The sequence below is a fragment of the Cyprinodon tularosa genome, unplaced genomic scaffold (assembly GCF_016077235.1).
Source record: "Cyprinodon tularosa strain WSP-4 unplaced genomic scaffold, ASM1607723v1 ctg671, whole genome shotgun sequence".
Classification (NCBI taxonomy): Eukaryota; Metazoa; Chordata; class Actinopteri; order Cyprinodontiformes; family Cyprinodontidae; genus Cyprinodon; species Cyprinodon tularosa.
Genome location: NW_024039420.1, coordinates 159,571 through 176,025, shown reverse-complemented (window position 1 = coordinate 176,025; position 16,455 = coordinate 159,571). Strand labels below are relative to the sequence as shown.

The following is a 16,455-nucleotide window of genomic DNA, read 5'->3' as shown; positions in this document are numbered from 1 at the left end:
AGTCATATCGTTCCAACTCCTCTCCAGTTACCACCGGTGTTCCCCAAGGCTCTGTTCTAGGACCCCTACTTTTTATCATCTACATTCTCCCCCTTGACAATATCTTTAGGAAATTCAACATCAATTTTCACTGTTATGTGGATGACACCCAGCTCTATCTTTCCTGTAAACCAAACTCTTCACTCCCACCTCCTTCATTAATCTCCTGCTTAACCGAAATAAAATCCCGGTTCACCTCCAACTTTCTTAAACTGAATAATGACAAGACCGAAATCCTCTTAGTGGGAACAAAATCTACTTTATCCAAAGCTGACAGTTTCTCCCTTTCATTTGACAACTCCATAATTTCCCCCTCACCTCAGGTCAAGAGTCTGGGTGTCATCCTTGATAGTACCTTGTCCTTCTCCTCTCACATTAACAACCTTACCCGTTCCGCTTACTTTCACTTACGCAATATCAATCGCCTTCGCCCCTCTCTCTCCACTAGCTCCACCTGCACTCTTGTTCATAGTCTGGTCACTTCCCGCATTGATTACTGTAATTCTCTTCTTTTTGGTCTTCCTCAAAAATCCATTCACAGGCTTCAGTCAGTACAAAACTCAGCAGCTCGCATCATTTCTAGAACCCCTTCTTTTCATCACATCACCCCAGTCCTGCAGCAGCTCCACTGGCTACCTGTGAAGTATAGAATTCAGTTCAAAATCCTCCTACTTACTTTTAAAGTTATTCACAATCTCTCCCCTCCATACCTTTCTGATTTACTTCAAATTTCTACTCCCTCCCGCACTCTTAGATCTTCTTCTACCACTCACTTAGTTGTTCCTTCAGCCCGTCTTAAAACCATGGGGAGCAGAGCTTTTTCACGTTCTGCGCCCACACTCTGGAACTCTCTCCCCTCTGACATCTGCAAAACCGAGTCTTTACCCGTATTCAAATCCAAACTCAAAACCCACATGTTCAAGATTGCCTTTTCATTATGATTTTATATTACTTTCCTCTGTGTAATTTGTGTTGTTTCTTTTAATTATGACGACTGCTTTCTACCATTTATTGTTTTTATATGTACAGTGACCTTGAGTGTTTTGAAAGGCGCTTGAAATAAAATGTATTATTATTATTATTATTATAAGACAAACATTTGCCAATGATGAAATGTCTATATTTATAGATAATAATAGTAATAGCACAGTCTGGTTTTTGAAAAGGTTTTCGTGCTATTTAAAAAAAAAAAATCAAAAGATAGCAAAGAATATATATTCTAAAGACTATATGGTGACTATACTGTGTGCATACAGAGAAACTTTACTCCAGGGAAAATTTTATGATCTTCTGTATTGTAATTTAAAATGAAAATACCTTGTAAAGGATAACGAGTAGAGCTTTGAGCCACATCTGCCGAATATGTGGCTTCAAAGCCCACAGAGAGCATCGTGGCGGCTGCTGAAAATAATGTCTGAGCTGAGGACAAGCGCAGTACTTCAACACCTGCACCACCAGGGGCAGCAGCTGCTTTCCCAAACCGATATTGTAGTCCATCACCTGAAGGAAACCACATTCAGATTTACAGTGCACTTAATATAAGAACAATAATATGAGGCAAATCTGGGAAATTCAAATAGTTTTAGTCACTTGTGCAATGCCAGCAATGAAGGCGTTGAAGCAGGTGGAGGTGCGCATCTTCTGAGGTGCAATCATGAAGCAGCCTTCTTGCTGGTCATAACCCAGCAGCACATACAGGTGCCTCTTCACGGTGTTAAAAGCCTTGGCACTGCTGATGTCAGCGTCAGCACTGCTCTGATCTTTGGCCATGAATTTCATGAGCACCATGATCAGCTGGTGAACTGTCTGGTGATCGATGCCAGCGTCCTCAGGCAGCAGGTCTCTGATAATGGTGTCATCCTCAGGAGAAGGGGTCTGGCCTGCAAGAGGTGCTGAAGCGTCAGGGTTAAAGTGCAGGAGGAACCGTGCTACAAGGAGGGGAGAGGGCAGGGAGCAGCAGCAGGGGGGGAGGGTGACAGCACAGAGGTGGGGGAGTCAACTCAATCTCTTCAGGGACACGGACACACCATCATGCAGTGACGCAGTACAAAGCGTTTATGGGGTATATGTAAATGGGAAAGACAAAAACAAATGAGCAGCAATCTGCTTGCAATAGTTCACATTTTCATTATTTTCTATTTAATACTTTAAAACTCAGCTCAGGTAATCTAGTTTAAACACTTGACCTCAGTTTCTATTTCACCCGTTAGACTGAATGTCTGCTCTTGGTATCTCCCTGAATAGGGTGCAATATGCAAGTTGAGTTGTATGTTTCAGATTTGGGTTGTGGTTTACCTGGCAGAACTTTCTCTATCATATCTCCCAGTGTCGGTGCAGATTGCTCTTGCCTTGTAAGCCTTAGTGCTAAAAACCACAGATGAAGAACAAAATTTAGGAAAATGTACAGGGATGGTGGCATGGGACACATATGCAAAATCCATGCTTTTTAAATACACAATTACAAAAATACAACCACTTTATTGCTAATGAAAACATTGAGGTGTGAAGATAAAAACTGTGACATGCTCATGCAAGTCCAGCTGTTTTTAAAGAAAACGGCATTAAGGTAAATTCCTGATCACACAAAGTGCTGAACTAAATCAGGGCTCAATAAAAATCAAAGCTGGACTTCATGATAGAAGGAACTCAAAACGTCAGACCACACATTTAGTTCTGGGATGTCATAAAACAGTTTTCTTGCTGTAAAAACTGCCTAAAATGTTTGAATGTACAGGTGCTGGTCATAAAATTAGAATATCATGAAAAAGTAGATTGATTTCAGTAATTCCATTTAAAAAGTGAAACTTGTATATTATATTCATACATTACATACAAACTCATATATTTCAGATGTTTATTTTGTTTAATTTTGATGATTACAAATGACAACAAATGAAAATCTCAAATTCATCATATCAGAAAATTAGAATATTACTGAAGACCAATAAAAACAAAGGATTTATAGAAATGTTGGCCAACTGAAAAGTATGAACATGAAAAGTATGAGCATGTACAGCACTCAGTATTTAGTTGGGCCTCCTTTGGCCTGTATTACAGCAGCAATGCGGCGTGGCATGGAGTCGATCAGTCTGTGGCACTGCTCAGGTGTTATGATAGCCCAGGTTGCTCTAATAGTGGCTTTTAGCTCTTCTGAATTGTTGGGTCTGGTGTATTGCATCTTCTTCTTCACAATACCCCATAGATTTTCTATGGGGTTAAGGTCAGGAGAGTTTGCTGGCCAATTAAGAACAGGGATACCATGGTCCTTCAACCAGGTACTGGTAGCTTTGGCACTGTGTGCAGGTGCCAAGTCCTGTTGGAAAATGAAATCTGCCTCTCCAAAAAGTTGGTCAGCTGCAGGAAGCATGAAGTGCTCTAAAACTTCCTGGTATGTGGCTGCGTTGACCCTGGACCTCAGAAAACACAATGGACCAACACCAGCAGATGACATGGCACCCCAAACCATCACTGACTGTGGAAACTTTACACTGGACTTCAAGCAACGTGGATGAAGTGCCTCTCTTCTTTTCCTCCAGACTCTGGGACCTTGATTTCCAAAGGAAATGCAAAATTTACTTTCATCAGAGAACATGACTTTGGACCACTCACCAGCAGTCCAGTCCTGTTTCTCTTTAGCCCAGGCAAGACGCTTCTGACGCTGTCTGTGGTTCAAGAGTGGCTTGACACAAGGAATGCGACAGCAGAAACCCATGTCTTTCATACGTCTGTGTGTGGTGGTTCTTGAAGCACTCACTCCAGCTGCAGTCCACTCTTTGTGAATCTCCCCCACATTTTTGAATGGGTTTTGTTTCACAATCCTCTCCAGGGTGCGGTTATCTCTCTTGCTTGTACACTTTTTTCGACCACATCTTTTCCTTCCCTTCGCCTCTCTATTAATGTGCTTGGACACTGAGCTCTGTGAACAGCCAGCCTGTTTAGCGATGACCTTTTGTGTCTTGCCCTCCTTGTGCAAGGTGTCGATGGTCGTCTTTTGGACAACTGTCAAGTCAGCAGTCTTCCCAATGATTGTGTAGCCTATAGAACTAGACTGAAAGACCATTTAAAGGCTTTTGCAGGTGGTTTGAGTTAATTAGCTGATTAGAGTGTGGCACCAGGGGCCATCAATTTTGAACCTTTTCACAATATTCTAATTTTCTGATATGATGAATTTGAGATTTTCATTTGTTGTCATTTGTAATCATCAAAATTAAACAAAATAAACATCTGAAATATATGAGTTTGTATGTAATGTATGAATATAATATACAAGTTTCACTTTTTAAATGGAATTACTGAAATCAATCTACTTTTTCATGATATTCTAATTTTATGACCAGCACCTGTACATAGCATTTAAGTTGTGCTTACACAAACGAGGCATTATTAGTTAAACTCGGTTACCTCCCCTTTGATTAAAATGAATGAAATGGCAGAATAAATCAACATTTTAAGCCTATTCTTACACTGGAACGTTTAAATCCTCCAGCAATTATTTTGAATATATTTAATCAGTGGAGAGAAAAAAAACAATCAAGGATTATAAAAGCTGCTTTAACGGAAAAAAAAAAAAAAAAAACATTTAATCTACTTGATGTAACCCTAAGCAGATGTAAGGTTTTCTTGCACTTATAATTTTCTGAATATGTAGCAGCTGGAAGACTCAAATTTATTTTATAAGAAAGACAATGAGGAAAAGAATAAAAAAAATAATAATACCAAAGCCCAGTTAGAGAAGTGTAGCCACCAGGGGTCTCCCTATTTCCATATAAACTCTTGAACACTTTATAGTCAACAAGTGTGCTTTGCTCAAATGACAGCAGGGTAATCAGACCTGTTATGACCACTGTAATGTAGGGTGAATTATATGTGATGCTATGGACAGTTTCTATATCAAAATCCCTACATACTATGTTGGAGTGATTGGCATTATATAACCCAGGAATTCTCTCCCTGAAAACTGAAAATGGGTCATCATTGAGACTTTTAGCAGGATAAAGAAGTAAACCTCAAATAAACCAGTCAAAAAAATGTACCGTCTCTCATGGCCAACTTAGTCTGAATCTTGATCCTAAGATCTTTGATAATCACTGCAATGATTCTCTCGATTCATTAGACCTCTTCTGTGTTAGCAATGTTTTTCAGCTGTTTTAAAGTATGTATTTTTTGAGAATTGACTTGCTGTTTATTTATAAATGTTTTATAGGTTTCTTTATCTGTTCCTTTTTAAAGTTTATGTGCCCCAATTCAAGCTATCTTTACTAGACTTCTTCCTTCAGCTTTCTTGCCTTGACTGTGCTTCAGCCGCTCCTCATTTGATAAGCTCTACCAATTTTCTTGTACTTAATTGCCCTGACCTCACCTTATCATATATGCTTTCTGTTTCTTGTTCCTGTTCTTCTTAACCTAATTATCATTGTGCAAGAAATCCTTGTAATTGTTTTTTTCCAGTTGGTCTCCACATTTGGGTCTTTTCTCAAGCCAAACATGACATTTATAACTTTGTCTTTTAAAATGTGGATCTGATTTTATTAAATCTAATGATTTAACATTATCTCATAAATATAGAGTTACCACATTTTTCAAATTCTCACTTGTACTTACTTTGGCTCTCTTTAATTCCATGCCTCCTTATAGACATATGTCACTTGAACATGTCAAAAAACACGAGTAACAAACACCAACCCTCGCTGATAGTTTCCTGCAACTTTAAGATGGGTCTGTTTTTTATCACACATCAATAAAATGGCTTCTTTTCTTAGCATCTGTTTAAACTTATTGCAGAGTTTTATTAAGCGGTAATCATCTGATTTATGCTTGTTTAAGAGCATAAATACCTAAAAAGTTCTTGTAGGATTCTAAAAAACTTTGACAAATTTTGTGAGCTGTGAATTAAAAGGTCTTTACAAACCGAATTGACAACAGGCTGCAGTGAACTTTTGGGCTTAGACAAACTGTCTTGCTCTACTCACGAAGTCGGTTGCTTAGTGACTCTGGGAGGGAAAAAGCCCGTTTGGAGTCATCCTTTACGCTGTCACGCAGTGACCGAACACTTTTCTGCTGATTTCTGGCAAAACGAGCCCTTCTTATCTTCCACATTGCTGCATCGCTGAGGTTAGCCACATTGGTCCGCACAGCTGTAATGGCTGTCAAAAAGAAAACAGAATAGAAAACTTAGTCTGTTAAGGTTATCACCTGTCATTCATCCAAATGGGAATCCGACGTACTACGTACTTGTGGGAAAGGGAAACTCCTTGTTGCAATCCAGGTGCAGCTGAGCTTCCAGAGATAGTGTTTCAAAGCGGTTGACGAAAAACTCCCAGCTCAGAGCAGGGATGTCTTTCTTCAGGAAGTGCAGGAGAAGAAGTTTGCTGAGAATGATCGGGCGATCCCGAACGACGGTGTCGAACTGGAAGTCCAGACACAGACACAAACCCTGCAAAGCGAACAGGTTTATAAAACAGAATTGAACAGGATTATCATAACATTTATTAATCAGGATGTTTGTGCACAGCAGATATTCAGATACACTGCTTAAATAGACATACATTTGTACATTTATAGGTCTTTTAAAATCATTTGATCTACAATCTTCAGAGCGCTAAACTCAAATCAAAGTCTCACATGAGAAAAAAGGAAGTGCACGAATAGGCTCCATTTCAGTTACTATTCTTTTTTTTCCTTTTTTTTCCCCATCTTTTTAAATTTAGGTAAAAGTGTTCAGGCTAAAGAAAACCTTATGCTTTTGACACAACTATCAATACACCTGCTTAATCTAGAGCAAAAAGGAATAAAAAAAAATCTCCCAACAACTTTTCTGGTTTCAAAAAAGAATCTAAAGGCACTAAATGTAACATAGTTTTAAAACAGATTGCAGAAAAGAAAATGGATGGTTTTATCAAAGGCTAAACTACAGAATCTCCACAGCTGAAAAATCTTCACACTTAAAGGCACAATGACTGAAAGGGTTTATTTAAGTACGGTATCTGGGACTGATGAAAAACTAAAATACATAAGATTTATATAGCAATATAGTAATAAACTCAAATTTAGTTTTTTAATTTTAGGAATAAATCATCTTTTATGTGAAGAAAAATTTTGTGGAATCCAACTTTCTATCTTTCACAAATTATGGAGATAATACACAATAAAGTGGTAAATGTATTACACTTAATATGTTGGAACTTTTTTTTGTTTTTTTTCAATTCACTACCACAAAATATATTTTGTTTTGATTTGACTTAAATTTGTGTGTATTCCTAACAGGTTTTAAATAGTTTTTCCACTCTGATCTGTTTGCCTGACAAGCTGTTAGGCTGCCAGTTAGGATCAAGCTGTTAAGCTGCCAACAAGATGCGGCGGGTGCCGCATCTTGTTGGCAGCCTAACAGCTTGATCCTAACTTGTTCTGTTTAACCAGGTTAGTGCATTCATAATCATCCTCATTCAGATTATCATGGTCACTAACCTGTGTTTCTCTCCTGCAGAGTTTCCTGCCTTACTGCTGCTGCAGATCAGTAGAGTCTTAATAATAACAGAGTTTAATATAATAACTATAACAGAGTTTTAATATAAGCTTAATATAATCCCAGTGTCTGTCTTGCCTTGGATACTGGGTCCTCCATTCTGAGCCTTGACAGTTTTTTTTTCTAATACTAACTATAGCCTTAAAGTCTATAAAGAAATGTAAGGTTTTCATCAGAAACTTAGAGCAGAAAACACGCAAAAAAGCTATTCTATTCATATATTTGATCCAAAAAGAAATAAAGAAAATTTCCCACTGTTAGTTCACCTGCAGTGCTGGTCTTTTGATGGTGTCCAGCAGCAGTCTGGCCCTTGTTGCCACAGCGGGGTTGACATCCTCCACGGAGGCCAGGAAGCAGCAGAAAGCATGGGCTAAGGTGTACTTCAGCAGGTGGTTTTTGGTCACAGCACTAATGTCCAAGAAGCGGCACAGAACTGCCACCTTCTCAACTGAGGGGAATGCAATAAAAAATTGTCTTTATCAGGAATACCCTGGATAAGTATACACTGTAGACGAAGAAACAAGCTACTTAATGCTGCAAAGTAACTCAAATTAAAGGGATTATTCAGATATAAATTAATATATATTATTTTAGGAAAATCAGGAGATTATTAACCCGCATCTTATGTATTTTGAAGAAAAAAATCAATTGAAACAACCTGGGCTTAGGAGCAATTATAATTACCGTTATTGTTAAACCATGAATTAACTGTGTCCAAAGATATGCAACTGGTGGAGGACTTGCAAGTAAAAACATATTCCACATGCAAGTCGAGTTTTAGAATCTCCAACTCATATGTTGCCCTAATTTTTACTTTTTTTTTCCTTCAACTAAGATGCAAACTCACACGCAAAGATTTCTGCAGTCATTGCATACATTGTATTAAAAAAAAAACAATAGTCAAATAATACTAGTAAAGATAAAGCAGGACGGCACAAATGCTGCAGAATGGCAAGCAATCTTTATATAATTAAATCAACAGGAAAAAATGTCTGAATTTAAATATGATGCGCCTGAAAGTGCGCATTTCTGACCTGTGCAAACAGGGTTTTTTTTCACTCGTGATGGTCATTAATGGGTTCTGCATGACCTGCAAGATGCACACTTAATTCACGCACAAAAAAAGAATTGCACAGCCAATTTAGCACCCCTTATTTGGAATACCCAAAGATCAGGCCCTTAATGTGGGTCAGTACTTTACAATAGTAAGATTTAAGTCCTGCCACAACGGACTCTCGTCATACAAGTTTTCAAACTCCGAAACAGCGCTATGCTTATAGTGAGAAAATAAAAAATTGATAAACTTGAAGTTTTGTTTTTTGGTAAAATCATTTAGCCCTTCTTTTAGTTTATGTCTTCTGGTTTTTATTTCACACCTAAATAAGTTCCCTGAGTTTAATTTTCTAGCAGTTCTTTTTTCTCTCTTAAATGAGGCAATAAAATTGATACTTAAACTATATCAAAATAGCTTTGATTGCCTAATTGACCTCTATTAAAAGTAAACGAGTTATATTTTTGGAACCATAAAAAAAGCATCCTAAAATTGTAAACAATTATAAGAAAATTATAAGAACACATATTTTTTAATCAAATATATGCTAAATTCATTGTTTCCAAGCACCAATAAAATTGTTTGCATACCTATCAAAATTGACTGAGATATCAGGTATCTGTTTAATTAGTTCATCATGCATATATTTATTTCATTTAGTACCTTTAGAGCCTTAACATCTGCTAGGTCACATCACAATGATTCTGAAAAATTATCTTTTATATCTTCATCCAGAACTGGAAACTGTTGCATTGTTTCAACGTGTACCAGAAATAAGACCAGATCATTACAGTCAGGGACTTGATAGACGTTTGCTTTTTTTATATATATATTTTTATAATACTTTTTGGAAAGGATGTCTTAGTAAATGATTTATAAACTTGTTATGAAGACTCTCCCTAAAACAAAGTCAAGTAGAAAAGCTAAAAGTGAGCACTGTCAGTGTGGGAGAAGCCGTTGGTCTGTGCAGCAGCCAGAAAGTCAGTATGTGTACATTTATAAGTCCTATCACCTGTTTTAAAGGATTATGGCTTTTTTTTTTGTGCATTATAAAGCTGGCTTCTATCTGCTGTAACATTATCTTTAGACCTTAAACATCTCATTGATCTATATGGAAAAAAATATAGGCAAAATCAGCTTCAGAGTAGAGTCAAGGTTATTAATATATAAATCCTTATAGAGTAGAGAATATTGCAAAAATACGTAAAGGACATAATAATATTTGGGAAGATTAGGATACTAATCTTAAAAAAATGTTTAAAAAAAAATTGTCTCACCAGCTTCAAAACGTATTTTCCAATCTTTGCTCTTGAAGTTTGTGTTAATGAGCTTCCAGAAGATGTCAGCTCCGTGGGACAGTGAGAGCGCATGGAGAAGCTGCGGCACAGCCAGAGAGGCCAGCTGGCAGAACTCTGACTTCAGCATAGACCACAGGCTAAAATACAGGACACCCAAGCTTTAACATCCAAACTCAAATTAACAGCATTGATTTGATGTTCTCTGTTTACCTGGGGATGAGCATCTTCTCCTGGATGTAGGCCAGAAACTGAGGGTGATCCTTGTGTGCAAGGTACAGACACTCTCCATGAAGGCACAGGATCTTCAGACAGTTCAGCATGTTGAACAAGATGTCGGGCTCCTCAAACTTGGACATTTCCTGATAATACCAGAAACATGAATGACTAACAGTCTGATTTTTTTTAACAGTCTGATTTCATTTTGACAGACTAAGAGCTGTTACCTGCAGGATAGTGTATATCAGCTTTAAAGAAACAGGGAGCTGCTGATAGGAAAACTTCTTGTCAGAATTGTTCTTCATTGCTGGAAGAAAGGAAACTGTTGAACACAGTGCAAAAAAAAAAAAAAGTAAATACAATATTCCTATTAACCAGGCTTTGCAGTTAATATTGCACATCTACTGCTCTCTCCTCTCATCATTATAAGGAAACTGCTGTAGAGTGGACATGATGTTCTAACATCGACCATCTGCAGACATTTTTAATGTTGAATCATGAACAGAACCTGAATGTATACAAAAGACTGTTTTTAAATAATTACTTCACCTGTCTAGACAAACATTGCTCTTTGTGTCCCCTTGGATGCAACAAGAACAGTGAGTTTTTTATTTAAATTTTTTTGCAGAAACTGGCAAAATCGTCTTAAGCCTTAGGTCACAAAAGAGGGATGGGTTTTCTACTTAAGGATTTTTTTAGGAGATCTTTAGCCTGCATCCCAATGTCGGACAGATTTGTTTTTGTTGTTTATTTTATTTATTGCTCTGGGGATGGCTAAAGAACTTGAGACAAAACAATAGGCGATTCAATGAAGGGGGGCGCTTTCTTTCCCACAATGAATAAAAAAAAACATTTAAAAACAGAATTTTGTATTAACTCAGGTTAACTTTGATTGGTTCAAGACCTGAAACATTTAAAGGTATAGTGGAGGATTTTCTTTTACCAGGTGGATCATCTAAATAATTGGTCCTCCTAATTGTCAACCATTCTGGTTATATGTTTACATAAGGCCGTCATGCATGCTCGTCCCGTTAGCTTTCATTTTCTGTGCATGCTCACTTTCAGGCGTATATGTATGGTGAGCTACAGTTTCAGTCATTGAAGCTCACTTTTCTCACAGCTTTTTTGGGAGATTCTTTCTCGCAATGGCATAAACTGAAAGCATAGGTCAGGTTTCCCACTGATGCCTCAGTTGCAAAGTTTCTACTTAAAAGGTAAAGTTTGGCATGCTATTTGAAGAATCCATTTCACATAACTGCTAGTAAAAGTTACTTAGGTCTATATTGTAACTTTTCAGTGAATACAAGTTTATTTTTTTTTGTAATGTGCATCGTTAGTAGTTATACAGTGGCCACAGATCCTTATTTACCCTGCAAACACACCCAAAATTCAACTGCAGTACAAACACACATACAAGCATATCATGATTTTATTTATTTTTTTTAAGTACCAGTAGTCTTTGCAGTGAAACCTTTTATATGTAAATTTGGGTGAGATGAGATCCATCCGAGTGACCATCTTATTGCGTCCCTGCACCTCCTCTAGGAGAAATGGGCTCCTGCATGCTCTTGCACGCGTTTCTCGGAAGCAGGTAAAGGGTTGCGCATGTGCTTTTTTTTTCTATAGTGGAAAGTGCGGGTCTTTTAAAAAATTCGCTAAAATCCTCCAATATACCTTTAAGTAAGATGGATACAGGCATCAAAGGTGCAGTAGTTGAAATAATTCCAAAGTGTTCTGGTGAAACTGATCCAGACCTGGATTCTCAGGAGAATGGTTGTTGGGGTTATCATTGTTTGCTTCACTCAGGTTTTCTTCTTCCTCACTTCCATTTTCTGTCCCAATGGAGAAGTCTGGTTGACAGGGGATCAAGGTGTCCTCCAAGCAATCTGTGGGCTCCTACAGAGACAATATATTTATTTATCTCTCCTGTGAGATAAATCAGTCTAAGTGAACCATGGCAAGACATCTGTATTTGTAGCTGAACTTCAAATTCTCAGATCTGTTTCACTTCCTATTTTTTGTGTAATCAGCCAGAAAAAAAGGCTTTAACAGCTAGATTGTTGTATATTAGGCACCAGTCCAGGGGAAAATAAGCCGGGAGGACTTTCATATAAAGCAATAACTCCCTGATGCAAGGTTAATTTATGCGTGTCTCACCACAAGGCGTATCTCCTCCCGGGGGGTCAGCCTTTCTAGAAGCTCACAGCCCAGCTGGTAGCACAGGATGCTGGATTGGCACAGGCTACACTCAAGGGCCTTCTCATCCTTCTGGCAGGTGTGGGAGCCCCCCCACGGGGCCTGAAAGACGTTGTTGATGATGCCGACGATATCTTTCCCCAGGCTGCTGTCTAGACCCAGCATCACACCGTCATCCTGGAGCTCCATCTGCGACAGCACGGGGGAAACAGCCACGTAACGGGACAGAAAGTGGAGCACGACACAAATTTCAAGATCCCACCTGTGGGGCCACAGTTGTACCAAACTGTGTCTGTGCTTTTTAAGCTGCTGCTTTCAGTTGAGACCAGATATTTACATTGTATAAAAATGAAACCTTGTTTTTTTTTCTACATTTTTTAGTTGATTTAGGTTGGGTAGAATAAAATAAAGTAGATATCTCCAGCATTGGAAAATTGTTGAATTTACTCATTTCTTTTCATTAAATGCTAAAAGTATATGAGAGAAACAAAAATTATTCTGCAATTTTATTATTTTTGCTAACTTACAGGATCAGATTTTTACATAATAAATTATTTAATGTTTGAACTGTATGAATAGGGTCAAACATTTTGTCTATTCTTCCACTCGCTGATAATTTTGGCCCATTCTGACAGAGCTGATGTATTAGGGTATTAGGTCCATAGGCTGTCTTGCTCACATACACAACTTTTCACCTGAAATTTCTGATATTACCACTAAAACATTGGCCTTGCTTTTCTTCAGAAGCTTTTTAAATACTTTCATAGTATGTTTGGGAGCATTGTGAGTTTATTTTTTCCCTTAACGTTTCTCTTCTGGGGTTGTCAGAATTTTCATTTATTTTCACCCATAAAGTGGAGTTTTTGGTATTTTTTCTGTATAGTATGTTTTCGTTTTTTTTAATCTTCTTTTTTTTTTTCATTTTTAGTTCTGTGTCTACCTAGATGCTTTTATTTGCCTATTTGGTTTACCACTGAGACACCCAAATATACCCTGTGGGCAGTGTTGGGAAAGTTCTCTTTCTACGTGAACTACTTCAAAGTTTAGTTCACACATTTTAAAATGAACTAGTTCAGTTCATAGTTCATAATTCAAAACCAAAAAATGAACTAGTTCATAGTTCTTTTTTTTTTTATATATATATATATATTGCTCAATTACATCATAGCCTACTGTAGAACCACAGACAGCAATTATTTTATCAGTTGTAACACTGAAACTGTGCGTCAGATTTCATCTTCATATCCAGTTTTGAATCCTTATCCAACCAGGGTTTACATTAGCATTGAGGGGACAGCATTTCCCCATTGTTGCTTTAACGCTTTGTTGCTGTCCATTCACTTCACACTAGTAGCAGCTGCAGCTTTCACCCCTACAGTATATTCTCAAAAACATCAGGAAAAATGTGCTGCTTGAATGGTCTTTTTTATGAGTAATTATTAAAAGAAAAATAGGAAAGTAGTCTTTAAGGTGCAAATGTTTTTTTTTTATTTTTTTATAATTTTTTCCATTTGAAATGCCATTTCAATACATACTAAAAAGGAATACTGGAATCCTGGAAAATTATACCAGGCAGGTTTAACAAACAAGTTACATGGATAGTAAAACCCTCAAGAACAGGGGTCTTCTATGTTTTCCAGACCAAGGACCCCCAAACTGATGGCGAGATGGAGCGGGGACCCCCTAACTATATATATTGTATGAAATTGTGTCATATAGTCACTCTATTACAGATGGAGTAATGTAAAGAAATTAATTTCTCCCTGGGATTATTAAAGTTTTTCTGATTCTGATTCCTGGTTGTTGTGAAGGAAACGGTGCCCAGCTTGAAAGAGCTCTTGTGTGTCGCTGAATGTGTGCATTGATGACTGAAAGACATCTTTTGTCTCCATTTATCTGTTTACTACAGTGTGTTGATTTCATGTTAATGAGTATTTAAAGACATTTCAATTAGTGGGGGGAAAATTGCAGGGGGGGGAATATAAAAATATCAACTAACCATGCAGACCCTCATGCAGTACCTCCGTAGACCCCCTAGGGGTCGCGGATCCCCTGTTGAAGACCTCCGCTCAAGAAGATTTTACTAACACAAACTGAGGGACCAGGCTGAGGTAGGAATTTAAGGTTACTGAAGTGCGGATTTTTTTACTGAAAGCCGGCGGGCAAACTTGTTGCCATCATCCCCACCGACCACCTGGTCATAAACCTGTTTTAAGTGATCATACTGCTGCTTTGTCGCCTCCACGCTGCTGTGGCTTTCACAAGGCATTTTGTTTAGATGACGCACGCGGCTGTAGGCTACGACGCTGGTAGCTGGTGTTGCCAGATTGGGTGTTTTTCCCGCTACATATTAAGGCATGTTTACGGTGTGATTTAGCCGGGGTTTCGCCTGGAGGACTCTATAGAAATCTGACAACCTATTGAACGGAGTTGAACTGAGAGAGCGTGCCGTTCACAGACACCAGAATGATCAAGTTCACAATAACGTTCATCAGGCAAGAATGCAGTACGTTCAGTTCACGTTCGCCCAAAATATGAACGAGTTCATGAACTTTCGTTCAATGAACGCGTTCAGGCACAACACTGCCTGTGGGCCGGATCTATCAAAGGTTTGTGTGTATAAAAACGTGAGCTATTTCACTGCGCACGCTAAAAAATGTACAAACTGATCTATCAACAGCGTGCTAAAATGATTTGGTCTTTAAAACGTGCTAAATAGCGCCTCTTATCCATTTAGTACTTTTTCTGCAATGAATATGCAATATGGGGCGTTTACACGCAAAAGTGCGTCTTGTGGGAGGAGAACATGTAAATATATTAATATAGCACTCGCAAAGTGATTTATTAAACTTGTAAGCAATTTTGCTAACGGTATCTGACTATATTTAACACGTTTCAAAAGAAGGTGCAAATGGTCTGTATGCGTAATTGCGCACACATGGCAGCGGTTATTGTCGCAAGAAGGAGACATCGAAATGAAGCAAGGAGACGCAGAGAACGCATTTTTTCACTCTGTGTGAATATTTTTGCAATGAACGAGGAAACGATCATCAAAACATATCGTTTATCCAGCATTGCCATTTTGGAGCTGTTGGGGGAACTCCGAATGGATTTGGAGCCAGCCACAAGGAGGACCCACGCAATACCAGCTATAACAAAACTCCTTGCAACATTGCACTTTTTTGCATCTGGGATCTCCCAATCTCGTTTTTCAGAAGTGCTGTCCGACGTTCTAAATGCCATGTCGCCCAGACGCCCTAACGGAGAACCCCGACCTCGTCCTTGCGCCTGTGGAACAACATGCCAATGCTGCGGGGATGCGTTTTTTTTTTTTACTGCAGTGAAGTAGAAATTCAGCCACATACCACCTTAGGGAATAAAGGTTGCCAAAGTGTATATATATATATATATATATATATATATATATATATATATATATATATATATATATATATATATATATATATATATATATATATATATAAAATTATTATTATTATTTTTTTTTTTTTTTTGGAGGGGTGGGGGTGTCACTGTAAGATTAAAATTTCTTAATGCACTAGTTTGCACAAACAACAAACTACTTTGCTGCAAAACGCGCAAAACCATCATTTAAATAGGGCGTCTCCAACAGTTTTGCACCTGCCACCAGTTACGCAATCGCTCTTGTTAAATCACCCGCAAACCATGGTTCAGCCCCTCGCGCAAAATTCCAGTTTGCGAGCGCAAATTACTGCACGCAAAATTAGATCTTGATAAATCCGGCCCTCTGTGTGATAATGAAGGATATTTCTATGCCATTCTATTCCTTTGGGAAACCCATTTCTGCCAAATTTTAATATTTTCAACTGTTTTTAGCTTTTGTTTAATTGTTACACCAATTCCAGCATCAGAAAATGCATTTCCACATTATAGGGCCAATGCTGTACTCCAGAGCTGCACTTCCAGTGTTACATGAGAGAGCTTCAGATTTAATTTTATCATACCACTGGGCATGTCTCCACAATTTTAATATCTATGTCTTTCTAGGTTTTACAAATTTTAATATGGTTTCTTTCCTTTAATAATTGTTTCTTTCTTACTGAGTGGCATTTTAGCTTATATAAGGACTTGTTCTCCTGTTAATAATGCTT

At 38.0% G+C, this 16,455-nt stretch overlaps 1 protein-coding gene across 16 annotated transcripts in view; it reads right to left on the bottom strand.

Moving 5' to 3' along the window:
- LOC119771430 (protein unc-79 homolog) overlaps window positions 1–16,455 on the bottom strand; it is a 62,496-nt gene that overhangs the window by 22,384 nt on the left and 23,657 nt on the right. For 8 of the 16 annotated variants that reach the window (XM_038267369.1, XM_038267370.1, XM_038267381.1 and 5 more), the window contains 11 exons: window positions 12,284–12,511; window positions 11,881–12,022; window positions 10,354–10,448; window positions 10,121–10,269; window positions 9,890–10,047; window positions 7,828–8,009; window positions 6,271–6,472; window positions 6,009–6,182; window positions 2,335–2,403; window positions 1,630–1,967; window positions 1,357–1,539 (listed from right to left, as the gene is read on the bottom strand). In XM_038267369.1, the coding sequence (XP_038123297.1) occupies window positions 1,357–1,539; window positions 1,630–1,967; window positions 2,335–2,403; window positions 6,009–6,182; window positions 6,271–6,472; window positions 7,828–8,009; window positions 9,890–10,047; window positions 10,121–10,269; window positions 10,354–10,448; window positions 11,881–12,022; window positions 12,284–12,511 (1,920 nt within the window). The remainder of the gene's footprint in view (window positions 1–1,356; window positions 1,540–1,629; window positions 1,968–2,334; window positions 2,404–6,008; window positions 6,183–6,270; window positions 6,473–7,827; window positions 8,010–9,889; window positions 10,048–10,120; window positions 10,270–10,353; window positions 10,449–11,880; window positions 12,023–12,283; window positions 12,512–16,455) is intronic. The other 8 variants (XM_038267371.1, XM_038267384.1, XM_038267378.1 and 5 more) reach the window with 5 other exon arrangements.